Raw genomic sequence first — 15751 nt, forward strand, 5'->3', positions numbered from 1 at the left:
TGTGTGTCTGTGTCTCTTCAGCATGTAGTGAAAGCGTGTGTTTTAACATGTCACACTGTACGAACGCCTGTCTTAAACACGCCTGTGTGACATGAGTGCGTTTTAAATGTGTGTGCGTTGATGAGGTGTTTTATTTATTTTTTATTTTTTTTATGTGTGTGAATGGACCAGTGGCGGGCGGTGGGGGGTTGTCATGAGAAATTACCCCCATGGACTACAGCGGCGAGGCTGTAATTCTCCGAGGTAATCACAGGGAATAATGGCAACAGTGGGACACCCGGGAATCTAATCACTATAATCAGAAGCACTGGCTTATGGGCTCAAATTCCTGCCTTGCTATCTGCCTCGTGATGAAGCCTGCTGGGCTGGTTGGCTGCTGCAACATGATCAAATGATTGACCAGTTTTCTCTTTCTGTCTCTCACACCATCCCTTCTTCTTCTTCTTTCCTCTCTAGTCCTCCATTGTGGTCGGGGAGTCCCCTCTTCAGAAAGAACGGAGGAGTTCTCCTACAAGGTACCGTTTCACCTCCGCAAGTCTTCCACTGTATGCTTGTGTAATCTCCCGCCCGTTCCTGTCTTCCTGTCTTTCTTTCTTGCTCTTTCTCTCTGTCTCACCCGCTTCCTCTCCCCCTCCCCTCCCTCCCTCCCTCCCTCCCTCCCTCTACGGATGTGCCAACTCCAATCATCTCAATTCCAAATCCCTCTTTTTAGAAGCGCACCTTGAGAATACCGAGTGCTGAGTTCTGACACTTGGCTCGCCGCCAGATGAGGAATGCTTTTTCTACGGAGGCGTATTTGAAAGTTTAAAAAAAAAAAAGAAAAGAGAAGTGATAGAGACACAGCAAGTGAGGGAGGGGAAGAAAGAAAGAGAGAGAGAAAATCTCAGCTTCCAATCAGAGGCTGGGGAGCCAATCCCCTTGCCTCCTCTCCTCATTCAGCACAACATACAGTCTCCCTTTTATTTTTTTGTCTTATACACCTCCTTTTCCCTGTATTTCCCATTATTCCTCTCCTCTCCTCCTCCCCCCTCGACCTCCTCCCTGGTGGCTGGACGGCAGTTTAAATGGACATTCAATCCCAATCAGGGAGCACTCCGGGAGCTCACTGGGCTGCCGAGTCCTAAATGGAGGGGGAAATGGATACATTAGGCGTCTGCGGCGCGCCCTCCATCGCCGCTGATAATGGAGTAGTAATGGTCAAGGAGCCGAGGTTGGAGAGAGTGTCTGAAAACCTGGACTCCCCCTAGACGCACACAATCTGAGCGTGATGTGTCTGAGTGGGCTGGACAGATGGACGGATAGATAGACGGAGACGGTCAGGAAGGCCGCCATTGGAGTGTGTGTGTGTGTGACAGGAAGAGACGGGAAAGGGAAACTTTTTAAATGTGTAATGTGTTTCTGAAAAGCACAAAGGGTGCACAATGGTCCAAACGTGGCATTTGGAGGCAGCGGGGAGAAGGAAAGTTGTGACAGACAGCCAGAGGCAAAGACAAGGAAAAAGAGGAGTAAGGGGGGAGAGGAGGAGAGGAGGGAGAGTAGACTGCCAGAGAGAGTGAGTTTGGGGCTGTTAGTGCCCTCCGTTATTACTTCCATCTCCCGTTCCCAGAGCTTTCAGAGCTGCTCCGCTCTGAGCTGATGTGGGCTGAAATCTGCCTCTCCCTGTGGCCCAGCACCGGCTCAGGATGAACACAAGGACAATGCCTTGCAGCTGTGTCCTTAATCCAACCCATCATCACCCCCAAAGTTCATCATTTAATGGCTCTAAATTATAGGGGATCTGCTCGGTCCAAGTGTTTCTATTTTATTTAAGTCCTTCTTATTTCAGTTGTATTTATTTAGAAACCTGTTCTAAGGCTTTATTTACCTGTCAAGCTGCAAAGGAAGGGTGTATCCAAGTTAATAGGGAAATTGACCACAGCTGTTAAATGTTTAATTGCAGCATATCAGCACATCACAACCACTTTGAGGGTTCAAACGTACAGTATATTGGGTTTCCGTCTGTTGTTTTACATCTATTTTACAAATGATCACCCTTCAACTCTACCAGAACAGTAAACTCTGAATATTCTACTCATGATTTTTAGATTAAAGCTTTTATTTGTTGTTTGTTTGTGTGTTTTATTGCTACTACAGACAGTTAGAGAGCTGTAGCTATTTTAATAATTCAGACGTTACTGCAAAAGCTGGATTGAAGGGGCAGTGGTGCAAAGTGACTCATTTTGCGGCACTTGTTCTTTACTTGAGCATTTCATTTCATGCTCCTTAATATTTCTACATTTCACAGGAATATTGCACTTTTTACTCCATTACATTTATTTTACAGTTATAGTTACTGTGCAGATTTAACCTATAATAATACATAATGTTATACAGACAGTTAAACTACCCGGTAGTAGTAAAATATTTATTATTAATACAATATGATAATATATGATAACAGGGACCATAATGAGTACTTTTCCTTTTGATACTTAAGTACATTTATCTGTTAATACTGCATTTTACTAAAGCAGGGGTTGAAGAAGTATTGTTACAGTATAAATATACAGTAAGAACCTTCATTTCTAATTTGTTGTGTTATCAACTAAATGTACTTCAAATATAAAAATGATGCACGTATTATATTATTTTCATTAGTATTATTACTGATGCCAACAGCTTCATGTTCTAGCTGGTCTGTTACTGTTGGGGTGTTTCATAATACACAGAATGATATATAAGAATCATGTCTTATTCAATAATAATCAAATGTTACATCATATTTTATTTACATATACATTTATATATTAGTAAGTACTTCACCACTGTACAGTTGTAGAACAAAATAATGGAAACACTATCAATAGTAACTTAAGCCTGTTTTACTGTTATTTTTTCAGACAAAGCTCCCTTGAGCGCCACAGAAGACATTATACAACTTTTCACAGGCAGAGTAGAACTCCTCATGACGAGTAAACTGAACTTCATGTGTAAAATCGATGTGTTTTCAAAGCAATGTGAGACTTCCAGAAAAGAAAAGATTTCCAAGGAGCCCGTATCGTCTTTTCCAGAATAGCCGGTCAAAAGATTCGATCTTTTAGCATTTCTTTTGGGAAATAGACTTGGAAATCCTAGAAAATGTGCCAGAATTCAGGTAACCTGCATACAGGAGCTAAAAGTTTAATCTAACCAGGAAGGATGTAGGAGTAGAGTTGTTCTGCTGGTTAGCATTCAGCCCGATATGACCCGTACGTGTAGCTGTGTTTAAAAGGCTTATTAAGTTCCAGTAATTAAGTGTTGCTTTTATTTTGTCTCCCCCCCCGAAAGTCATAGCACCTGTCAGTCAGCCAACCACTTAGACGCTCAGCTGGAGTGTCAGATAGACAAGCCGGTTAGCCATCCAGTTAAACTGCCAGCGTTCTCAGCCCACCAGCAATCCAGACAGTCAGTCAGACAGCATTAGTATGCATCCTCCCCTCAGACTCTGTACTCAGTTTAACACACGCCAGCCAAGCAGGCAGATAGACAGGAGGGGGCTGTTTTGACTGAGTGAGAGGCCACTTTCAAACGGTTGCGTTCTCAAGGTCTGCTGGGAGTGACCTTTGAACCTTTTGGACTGTGTGTGTGACTCCAGTTTGTGTGTGTGCCTGTCTGCTCCGCTCCTCTGCCAGCCGCGCAGAGACTGCAGCCTGCAGGGCCATGTGGAACTCATTTAACAGGAGAGCAGAGGAGGCTGAGTGCGTACACGGCACATGAGAGCTGAGAGGGGAGGGAGGCTGAGGGCTTCGCTTGCCCTGGAAAACAGGCAGGCGGGGAGACGGGCGGCAGGCGAAGACGTAGGAAGCAGACAGAAAGGCAGAGCAGCTGAGCAGACGTCGGAAAAAAGACAGACTAGATATTTTCTCTCCAGGAAAAAGGCAGAGATGCAGACAGACACCTCGTCTCTTCTGTATTTACATTTTTTTTTCCTCAGCGCGTCCTGCTTTCTGCTACCAAGCCGAGTTATTTTTCTTTCTTTCCTTTTTTCCTTTTATTGCTTCGAGCTTGTAAAATGTATTGCTCAATCTCAGTGAGTGAGGACGGGCTTTGGGAGCGCTGCCTGCTCTTTCCCCCCGCTTAGTTTGTCACCTCACCTCCTTAGCATATGTCCCAGGCTTTTTTACCTGCAGAGACGGCGTGCATGCTCTGTCGGAGATATGAGTCACCACTATACATAGAATGACGGCGAGATCGATAGAGAGGGAAAGAAATCAACAAGAGAGGACGGAATTAGAAAGACAAAGAGTAGGGTTTGCTGAGGTACCCAAACAGCAAGGCAAGGAGGCGAATATACAGAGCACACACATAAGAGGAGAGTTGTCCGCACTTGTGCTAGGATGGAGGTGTGTGTGTGTGTGTGTGTGTGTGTGTGTGTGTGTGTGTGTGTGTATCCAGGGTAAACAGTGGTGGTCAGGAGTGTGCCGCTGAGCTATGAGAGGCCGTGTCAAACAGAGCTTGGTATTTCCTTTCCCCCTTTTCTTTCTCTCTCTCTATGCTTCTCTCTATCACTTTCTCTGCTGATGCATGATCTACCACTCTGTGGCATGTGGAAGGCGAGCCGTTGCTATGGCAACCCAAAGCCTGACTGGAGCGAGGTGGGGAAGGAGGGAGGGGTGGGTGCACATCAACCCGGGGAGACCTAATGCACTGCCCACACTCGCACGCACACACACACACACACACACACAGTCACACACACACACACACACACACACAACCATGCAGTGAGTGATCAAGATTATGAAAGAGACTCTGTGCAGGGACCTACTTATAAGGTTATGGAGAGCAGAGCTGGAGATATCAGGGGCAGAGCCACACTAACTGGAGTCAATAAGATTACTGTGGACACAGCCGGCCGGGGGAAAAGCTACAGAAACACACCAACAATGACAAATGACAAACAGATCTATCGTAATTCATCTCTGTGTGTTACAACATGAGCCAAATATATGAGTTGCGGGACGGGTTTCTGGGGGGCCTCGCCATGACAACTTGTATGTTGTAATGAGCTTGCGGTTCCTGGGGCCGGATTAAATTTCTCCTCATAAAATCAATCATACATTTACTGAGATTTAAAACCAGAATTAAAAAAGAAGCTTAAGCTACAGTATGTTGATGCTATGGTAAAACGTTTTTAGGATTTACACCAAAACAAATGCTTCTGCGGTAGACAAAGCAAACAGCAGGTCATCATTTGCGAAAATGCAAACTGACCCTAGAGATGAGAATGACAGCTGTTTTAGTGAACTGGGATGGCTGTGGTGAGCAGCCTGCCTTGAGTAATGAGAGCTTTTGGCTCAGATGTAGGCTACAAATGCACTCTTCTTGTCTCTCTCTCTTTTCTTCTGCAAAACAGACAATAAAAACTGTAGATATAGATTCACAGCTGTCCCAGAGTTGAAAGCATATATATATATATATATATATATATATATATATATATATATATATATATATATATATATATATATATATATATCTCCCGTATGGTCTTTCACAGTCCATTTAGTATTTATAAAAACGGTCATGGTAGGAAACCATAGTCAAGACTTTGACCTTGATGGAAAATCTGAAGCTGCATAAGAAAAGCTTTTATTTGGTGGTACTTGATGTTTATTTTAATTCTTAGTCTAAGTATTTTTTTACACTGAGACATTGTTGGTTCTGAACCAGAAAATGTTCCAGTATCTTAAGAAATCCCACTTGACACACTGCAACCTCAAATGAATTACTTGTGAAGTGGGTTCATTTTAAATCTTGATGGCAGCACAAATTTAATTCTTAAAGTTCTCTTTTTTCAGTACATACATCTGATCCAGTGGCAAAGTAAAATCTATTCAGACATTTTTAAGAAATTGATATTCGCTCTCCTGCTGAGAGTTAGATGAAAAGAGACACCTCTCATGTCATGTCTGTAGAGTATATACTGTTTGAGACTACATTTAGCAGCCTGTTAGCTTAGCTTAGAGGGAAGACTGGCGGAAACAGTTAACCTGGCTCTGTGCAAAGGCAAATATATTCTGCATCGTGGCAGCTCACTAATTAACTCATTATATCTCATTTGTTTAATCCTTACAAAAACAGAATTGTAAAAATGAGTTCTTTAAAATTTGTTATCCAAGGCTAAGCTAAACAGCAGCTAGCTCTAGCTTCACATTTAGCGTACACACAAGAGAGTGGGCCCAATCTTCTCGTCTAACTCTTGACATAAAAGCAAGTAAGTATTTTTCCCAAAAGGCTGAACTATTCCTTAAATTCAGATGTAGTAAAAATCAGAAAGTGAAATGTCACTGCAGTACGCAGAAGATGCATTGACAGAGACAACAGCTTTAAGTCTACCAGCTGTCAGATTGGATTAGGCGTGTTGGTAAACCATGATCTTCAGGTCTCCCCACAGATTTTCAAATGGCTTCAAGTCCAGGCTTTGGGTGGGCCACTCAGGGATTTGTTCCAAAGCCAGTCCATTATCCTGGATGTGTGGTTTACAGTGTTGTGTTGTTGGATTGCTCTTTTCCCCATTCTGTGGCGTTTTCTTTGAGGACCTGTCTGTATTTTCCATTTGTATGACAGTGTCAACGTCGTGCTGCAGTGTGGTGGCACCAGGTGATAGCCAGGCAATAAGCAGCACCTGGGTTTTGCCAATTGAAATGCTTGGCTTTCAGACCTGAGAACTCAATTTTTGTCTCATTAGATCAGAGAAAGCGCTATTTGGTAAACTCCAGGTGGGTTGCCATATGCCTGTTTATTCAGTAGAGAAACGGCACTTAGATGGAGAGCTGTAGAGTTGTCCTTCTGGTAGGTTCTCCAGTTTCTTCGAAAACTGTTCAGTGTGGCCACTTTCTCCTCCCTGACCAGGGCCCTTTCTGTCTGGATATTGTTGACCAGATGGACAACTCTTGGAAGAGGGAACTTTAAATTAAAATGTTTCTCTTTCCCGAGTATACGGCTCGATCAGTCTAATCTTGGAGGTCTACGGAGTGTCCCTTTTTAATTTTTTACTCCAACATTCACAGTGAACGGTGTGACATGATTCTAATTCATCTTCAGTTCACCTTCAAGTCAAAGTGCCACTGGTAAAAGTTAAAGAAAATTATGTATCTAACTAGAAAAACAGTTCCAGTCTTTTCGAAGTAAATATTTGTTGATTACTTTGGGGTTTTGGAGTCTTGGTCGGAAGAAACAACAATTTGAATATGCCAACTTGGGCATTTGAATATTGTGAGGAAAATGTTGTACTGTGTACTATTTTGTGACATTATACGGACAATTCATTGAGAAAACGAGTAGAAAACTGTCTGGGGTCATACTTAAATACTTAAGTTGTAATAAATGTATAAAACATTTCTCAGGATGCCCTGGTGGGTCAGCTGGTGGAGCTGGTGCCCCATGTGCTGGGGCTCGGCCGTCGGTGCTGCAGTCATGGGTTTGAGTCTGGCCTGTAGCCCTTGTGTGTCATCCCCTCTCTCTGTCTCTCTCGAGCTATCCTATCTGATGAAGCCAAAAAGCCCCAAAACAACTAAACCTTGTTTGCTTTTTGAATTTGGAGTTTTCCATGTGGATTGCTTTTAAAAGAAAGTACATTAATGTGTTTTCATTAAGTTTCAAACAAGAAAAACTTCTCACATTTTCAAATCTGTGGTCTCCCTCTTTAAGTCCCAGCCGCCTGCTGTTCAGCCCACAGCATCAGACAGGCTGGATTTAGCCGAGCCCAGCGGTCGTTGGTAATTGAATGATTCGCAGCGGCCTTAACTCATTTATGACGCTTTCCCGCTCAATTTAACCTTGCCTTGCTCATCAATATTGCCCTGTTGGCCTCCTCAGATGGTCAGTGAATGCTCATCGAGCTGCTCTGGCATCTTATCGAGGTCCGATCAGGTTTTTATAGAATCTTCCTGTGTTTCCTTCCCACTTTGAGAGTGTGGGAGATAACTGTGTTAGGGAGGGTAGTAGATATATGGACCTGAGTTAAGGTGTTGTGTTTTATGGCATGGAATGTCCTAATTAGCAGTTGGGGTCAGCAGTAGGTCAAAGTAGACATGGTTTTAGAAATTCTTATGTCTTCTGATCTCTCCCTCTTTTAGTTCCTCGTGGTGTGATCCAAAATGGCGCCCGTGTCAGAAGCCAGGCACCCTTCCCTGTGATAAGACCCCTACCTGTTAGCCCTGTGGGGAGCAGAACCTCGGCCATAAGGTGGGTAAACCTCTGCTCCTGTTGCCCTCAACCGTACAATTAAAGTCAGGCAGGGCTTTCCCACCATAAACACATTCCCCCACAGACATACAGACACACCCTCACCCACATGCACACATACGGTTGCTCTTCAAACAAACATAAAAAGCACACACACACAAAACAAACCTCACACCAAAATTTTCCACTCAGTTTACATAATTACATCTTTATAATGTCCAAAAGTCAGAGGCATTCACATGCTCCCTACTGTTCAGAACATTTTATCCAGGTGTGTTTATATGACGGTCTGTCACACACACACACACACACACACACACACATACACAAACAGGTTTATTAGAGGGAGAGGCCTCATGATTCAAAGAACATTCGGAGCATGCATGGACATGCACATCCATCATAGGAGCATAAGAGTATGATGGCCTGCACTGCATAATGAATTAAACATAGCCAAAGTCTCACTAAAGGTATGCAGTGAATATTTGATCACTGTAAGGGGTGCATGTTTTTCTTATAAGATATTAATATGCTAACCCTCTCATTCTGAGGGGAGAAAATGTCCAGGGGACAGTGCACGCTGCTGAAGATCCTTTTGATTTATTGGATGTCAGAACACAACCCTGTCCTTTAATGTCTTACAGAGAGAAGTGTCTTCTGACTAATATGTCTTGCAATACAATGTGGAAGCTGATGTATAGTGGACAGTGGTTAAATGGCTCTGCTGCAGAGTCGTCATTCTGTGTCGCTCTGACTTTAGAGCTTGCAAAGACCTTTATGTGCTGAGCAAGTTTAGGAAGCATGAGAGCTGCTCAAAATGCACTCTGTCATTTAAAAAAATGCCTAGGTGGCAAGCTGAAAATGAGTCTGCTCATTCCTAATAGGAAAGGCTGACTCTTTTTCGGAGATGCGAGGTTTTAATATGACCTGTGAAATATGCATATCAGGCCCTAAGGGGGCTATTTGAGGGTGATAGATTATCACTTGAACTTTTCTTGCTTTCCAGCCAAATGCAGAGCAAACCGGAGCAGCTTCAGTGGAGTGAAGCGTATACAGGCGGGCCACCTGGCTGGCAGCGTGACAGCAGGAGTAACAATATTCTCTCTCCCGCTCTCTGTCCTTGCTTCATACAGATCATCCCTGGGAGATTATCTAAGCCGAGGACAGGACAGCCCATCCTGCTACTCTCCTCCGCCCTGCAGCGAGGACCTCCAGGACGACCACACTTACAGCACCGCCAAATCACCCAGCAGGCTGTGCTCCTCCCAAGTCACCGACCCTTCATCCCCGCTGGACGACGACGATGACATCATCGCCGTGGAGATCCAGTCAGACGTCAAACCCGAGCCCCGGGAGATCCCGCTGGATTCTCACGTCACCACTGCCGCCGCTACCTACATTTCCCAGCAGCCCCTACGCGGACAGAGACGTAGTTCGGGGGCGGGAGCTGGGACTCTGGCAGGGAGCAGTTTGCCCTGGACCAAAAACCGAGCGAGGGGCATTAGCGACACGCTGCCGCTGAAGAAGCGGCGCGCGGCGGCGGTGGAGAAGCCACCGGAGAGCGACGACGAGGAGATGAAGGAGGCGGCGGGGTCGCTGCTCCACCTGGCAGGGGTCAGAGCCTGCCTCAACAACATCACAAACCGCACCGCCAAGGGCCAGAAGGAGCAGAAAGAGGCCCTGAGAAACTAAGACACACACATAGAACAAGTACATAGTCACGCAAACACACACAGACAGTATACAGCTCAAAGCACGCACACACACATTAGCACACAGACACACATACAATACACAAATAGGTCAACAGGTAACGTTACTACAGCATTAGTCTCAACGGACACTTCTCATCTCCCTCTATCTATCTGCAGGGCATTAGGTGAATCCTACTTATTTGTGGCAATATCAAAAATCTATGTTTTCCTACATGTTCAGCAACACTAACATCAATGGGTATTTCTCATGTGTCTTTGTTGTTTTTGTTGTTTAAAAGGGGATGAAAGCCATAAAAAAAAGCATGTTTTGTCACTAATTTGGACAAGTTGAACACGACAAAACCGAATCACATTGAGGAGCGTACAGTACACGAACACAGAAGATGGCTGTTTGTCTTACCTGTTTGTTTCTATGTGAATCTGTAGCAATCTCGCAGTGATGCCAGCAAAGACGGCAGCGCCGACGAGACGAGCCGATTTAACGAGACTTAGGGGCTCTCTCGGCCGCTCACTAGCGTCACTCGCCTACATCCACGAGCACAAATGTGAGACTGTGCCAAAGATAAGCGACCAGGTTGCTTCATGTAGCCGATACGACAGCTGACAAAAAAAAGAAGAAGGCATAGTAGTCAAGGAGAGAATGACCTTAAGTGTCAAAATAATTGTAAAACCCAATGTGATATATATTCATGCACTTAAGATTATTTAACGCCACTTATAATAGAAGCATCATGGGTAAAGACATGGTTTATTTCAAGAGCACTCATAGTATTTAAGAATAGATATTTTAAAATTTAAAAAAAATGGTCATGTTTATCACCATAGAGATGGATAGTGTGCCGGGTCTGAGGCAATATCTCCTTCATTTTGTTGTTGTTGTTGCATAATGTAAACGTCCCTAAAACTTCCCCAGTACTTCTGTCCATAGACGTAGACACCTGGTATAGATATCGTAGCTACCAGTAGCTACCACACCTTCCTATTCATTTGACAATGTCAAAGAATTATATACATAAACTGTGGGTTTTAGATTTCTGTTTGTGTCTGTTTACCCTCACTCTACCCTCATAAAGATATAAGCAATTTGTCCCGTGTGGGCAACTCTGTAAAAAGGTTAGAAAATATTTTATTTTTTTCCTTTCTTAATTGAAGCAATTTGACCTGCAGGACTTTCTCAGTTATATTGCATGGGTGCTTGTAAATAAGATAAAAAGCAAATCTTTTTTATTCAAAGATCATGTAAGATAAACAATGTATTTAGCATGAAGCATGACTTATTTTCATATAAACCTTGATCCTAGAGGAAAGAAAAAAAGTTTTGCCACCAATTCTTATACCCGTGATTATATTGGATTTTTTTGTTTTTGTTTTTTTTTTTTGTTTTGTTTTGTTTTGTTTTGTTTCATTGAATCTTTTGGGTTCTGTTTTTCTGAGCGGGCTTTCAAAGACACGTCTTCAGGGAGGAATGTGGGAGATCACTCTGCAATTAGAGGCCCCGAGGGGCGCCACCTCTGGGCCTCGGGTCAGGCTATGTAGGCCAGCTGAATCACCTCTTAGGGGTGGGCTTCCGTCTTCTTCTGCCTGTACAGTGATTTTTAGGTGTTCAGTGTTAACCCCAGTGTTATTTCAGAACACATCTGTAGAGTGTGTGAGTTTGTGTGCCCAGGAACACACACCCTTTAACATTGTGCCTGCCTGCCTGCCTGCCCTCAGTACCTCTGTTGTCATGTCTCTGACATGTTTTTGACAGAACGTTACCTGTCTTTATTTATAACAGTATTGTTTTTTCTCTCTCCTGTGTGTAAATGTACATGTGTCCTTATTTTCCATCCGCTTTGTTCAGTGTAAATGTATGGATCAGACGGGCATGGAAACTTTGTAGGTGTCCTGAGAGAACCTCATATCTCCAAAAAGGCTACTTGGGAGTTGAACTGAAAAGAAAGAGGAATGTAGGAGACGGCATAAATGACAATTGTCTTTTGCATTTACATACAGTATTGTTAACCGTTTGATTAAAGGAATTACCTGCCGTTGTGGATGTCAAGCTTGCACACAGTCTATCATATATTTATCTCAAGAGCCCAATCTGGAGATCAGAGGTTATTTTTTTTATATTTTACCACTCTACAAGGTGTATGTGTACCTCACTTAGTGTCATAAAACACTGACTTGATTGAAATTCCCAAGGGCAGTAGTGAGCGCTGACATTTTTGCATCAGAAGTGATATAGATACTGCACTGCCATTACTCGGCATGCTTTTGCTGAAACAGGAATGCATTAAAGTATTAATTTCCCCCCACTTGCAGAGATGCAGTGCATATAAAAAGCAGCTTTGTAGGAGAAAACATAGGCTGGGTTTGGTTGTAGCAGCAGAGTCAGGAAAGGGTTTTGTTTAAGCTGTTGAGTGACTGTCAGCGAGCCAAGCGGGCAAACAAATGCATGTCCCATCCACTGGTACGGTATTTTGCCACCTGTAGCATGCATCACTGGCTTTGCATTTTGTATGGTATCCATGCCGACATATAAAAAACGCTAAAAGGAGACACTGTCAGTGTTCTTGTTGTGTGCCATCTGTCTCTTGTCTGATATCTGTCTGAGTGCCCCCGCGGCCCGGGTCAAGCACTCTGCTGTATTTGCAGTAACAATCGACTGTTGTGGTGACTAATAACGTGGTCAGCTGGCAAGAGGCATGTCGAGGGGAGAATGTGTTGCTTTAGCAACAACCCTTTTTTTCCTCTGACTCGCTCGGTGACATGCAAGAAAGATGAACTCCTGACCTACGAGTCCTGGAAAAACAGAGCAACACATAAAATATACGTGGGATATTTTAAAGCAAAGGAAATATACTTCACTGCCTGAAAATCCCCCTAAAACAAGTGTTTCTTTCAAACCTGCCAAACACACAATTAAATGCTCTAAAATAAAGTTGCCATTTTTTATTTTTTTGATGTTTTTATGCGTATTTTCATTTTCTGTTTTGTTTTCTCTCTGACAAAATTATCTTCAATACTGCCATTATTTTTTCAGTGACTGTCTGAGCTGAATATTGGAAAGCCATAGGTTAGAGATGTCAAAATGCAAAACTGTTATTGATCTGTGAGATGTGATGCAGAGTACACCCAGGTGTTGGTTTTTTCAGTAAATGTTCAATTCTCTCCTTATTGTGCAATCATATTGCCAAAGAATGATTTCAAGACCTATTTCATCACTACATGTAAATATCAACGTTGTCCAATACCGTGGCAAAAAATATATAAATGTTGTTTTATTTTGTTTTCCATTTTCTGAAAAACTGCAATGATGTTTATGTGATGTATTGTCTTCCAGTTGGTTGCAATAATAAAAAATACAAGTTGCAGAAGATTAGTTTGGCTGTTCCTTTTGACGGACTTTGCACGAAAACCATAATCAGAGAGAATAATAACCCACGTCAGTTACTGTGACACATTTAATAACAGCATCACTGGTAGGCAGTTCATGTGGGCTAACAAAAGTAGCAATCTAACAATTTTCCCTCTCAGAAATTCATAGTTTAATGTAGTAAAGGCTTACAAGAAAGCATATCGCTCTTTCTATCCTTTTCACCACTTGCATGCAATACACACTAATCCCCATTTACTAGTAAAGTGCTGGCTTTGTGAGATTGGAGACTCTTTAAGACTGACCCCAATCATTAACCTCACATATTCCCATCAACAAGGGTCTTATCATAACCATGCCTCCTCCACCAGTTAATTATTCATTTACTTATTCTAATCATTTAAGTTCAATACTTCTGATTAAAGTCAAAGTCAGCCCCCCCCTAAGGGAAATAAGTAAAAGAGTTAAGTGTACCAAAGAAGAGTTCCTCAATGCCTTATCAATCTGAGTGGTGCCATTTTGGAGCCGTGTGGCAGTGGAAGCCCATTCATAATTGAAGCTGAGACAGGCTTAATCTCGAGCCAGTGCCTCCCTGTGCAGCGCGCTCCCACCACCAACACAACTGGAGCTAGCAGCTCCTCTGTTGCTATGCAACTACAGCAAAGAAAGGGGGGGGGAGTGTGCATTCTCTCGATCTTTGGAGGGCATCATACTACTCAGTTACCGAGACTCAAAGGTAGCGACGACAAGCCTTGGATAACACAGCTTTATGTTTGATCACATCTCACAGCCTGAGAAACACCTACCAGACACAAGTCTCCAATCATCTTTCTCACACTTCTTTTTTTCTCCCGAAATGAAAGGTTACAAGTGAATTCAGAGGCATATTCTCATCAGTGTCAGGAAGGCCTTTAATTTCCTCTCAGTGAAATAAATTAAATGAAGTCGGTTGTTGTGACATCTTAGAGGAGGACACACGCTGAAGTGCTAAGTGGATTGATGCACAGAGAGCTGTGTGTGTTCCCCACTCTATATCATCCATATCCACAGAATGACCAGCGAGGCAAGTTTCCATGGAGACAGAAGTGGAGGTAACGTTTTTCTTGTCAGCTCTCATTTACTGCAAAGCTTTATTGTTTTTGGAAATTCTCCCCTGGTAGTTAGGACAGGTGTATTTTAGATTAAGCAGATAGAACCTATGGACGAGGCTCATCCAAAAATTCACTTACATCCCCCCTTTATTGAATTACCAGTAAAATAGTTGCCTGCTATACAAAGTGGATGCATGTCTGTGTCTCTGTGTGTGTGTGTGTGTGTGTGTGTGTGTGTGTGTGTGTGTGTGTGTCAGGGAATCGGAGAAGCTTGTTTTCTGGTGTTCTGTTATGTAGTGTGATCACACTCTTGTGGCAGCAAGACGTTACTACATGAAAAGTGCCCCTGAAACATAAACAAAGCATTCAAATACTCCCACGTACTGTAGATGCTCTGATAGATTAGAGACATTTTATTTGAATGCGGTAGTAAAATTGAATGGCATTAAAATCCACATGGCAACTCCATCATGAGGCAGACAGCTCCAGCTTGGGCCTTCCCTCCAAGTTGAATCAGAATCAGAGCAGTCATGCAGCTATTACAGTTTCTCAGTGGTTGAAATGAAACGTTTTTATTACAGATGCACCCATCAAGACGATCAGCACCAGTGGTGGAACTATTCAGATCCTTTACTTCAGTAAAAGTAGTAATGCACCAGGGAAAAACTGCTACCTTACATGTAAAAGTACTGCATAAACAATCTCAGTTGTGTAAAAGAAGAGAAATGATGAGCTAAATGTACTCGACAGCTGCTGGCACTCTTATATATTATACTAATAATTTATAATTAGAAGCATTTAAATGTAGCTGATCTGGGTTGAGCTCATGTTAACGACTGATTATACCTATTAACAATAGTTCAATCTTTAAAAGCTGAAGCTATTAGATAAATGTGGTGAAGTAAAAAGTAAAATATTCCAATGTAGTGGAATAAAAGTATAAAATAGTACAGAACCTGGTGAAATGTAGCCTATAGTTACTCCACTTGTCAGTATTAAAGAGTAACAATGGCTTAGGTACATGCAAAAGAAAAAAAAACATTTTCCAGAGTAAGTTGGTCACCACAGAAATGTATTTTTCATAAAGAAAACTAATATTTTATATATATACAGTCTATATAAGGATATTTTCCTTGAAGTATGGACAACATAAAGTGTGGAACAAATGTGGAAATTAACAACAAATATGACCCTATCATATTGTTTCTAGGTTATGTTCTGTGCATTCTGACTTTAAGATTAATGGCCAAAGAGAAAATACACATTTGAGTGAGTCAGACTAAAGTCTTAATGGAGACCAATTAAAGGACTGTGGTTTCAGAGCGGTATTACAGTGCCCCCTTTCTGCTCTTTGGCATCACATTTATAATAATTTG

General features: G+C 42.6%; 1 protein-coding gene across 1 annotated transcript in view; it reads left to right on the forward strand.

Annotated features, from left to right (window-relative positions):
* Positions 1-13285, forward strand: part of ches1 (checkpoint suppressor 1) — a 58571-nt gene extending 45286 nt beyond the window's left edge. Inside the window, exons 4-6 of the mRNA XM_051408936.1 lie at positions 457-515; positions 8100-8208; positions 9342-13285. Of these exons, the coding sequence (XP_051264896.1) occupies positions 457-515; positions 8100-8208; positions 9342-9900 (727 nt within the window). The 3' untranslated portion in view covers positions 9901-13285. The remainder of the gene's footprint in view (positions 1-456; positions 516-8099; positions 8209-9341) is intronic.
* The last annotated feature ends 2466 nt before the right edge of the window (positions 13286-15751 follow it).

The sequence above is a fragment of the Dicentrarchus labrax genome, unplaced genomic scaffold (genome assembly GCF_905237075.1).
Source record: "Dicentrarchus labrax unplaced genomic scaffold, dlabrax2021, whole genome shotgun sequence".
In the NCBI taxonomy this organism is placed as follows: domain Eukaryota; kingdom Metazoa; phylum Chordata; class Actinopteri; family Moronidae; genus Dicentrarchus; species Dicentrarchus labrax.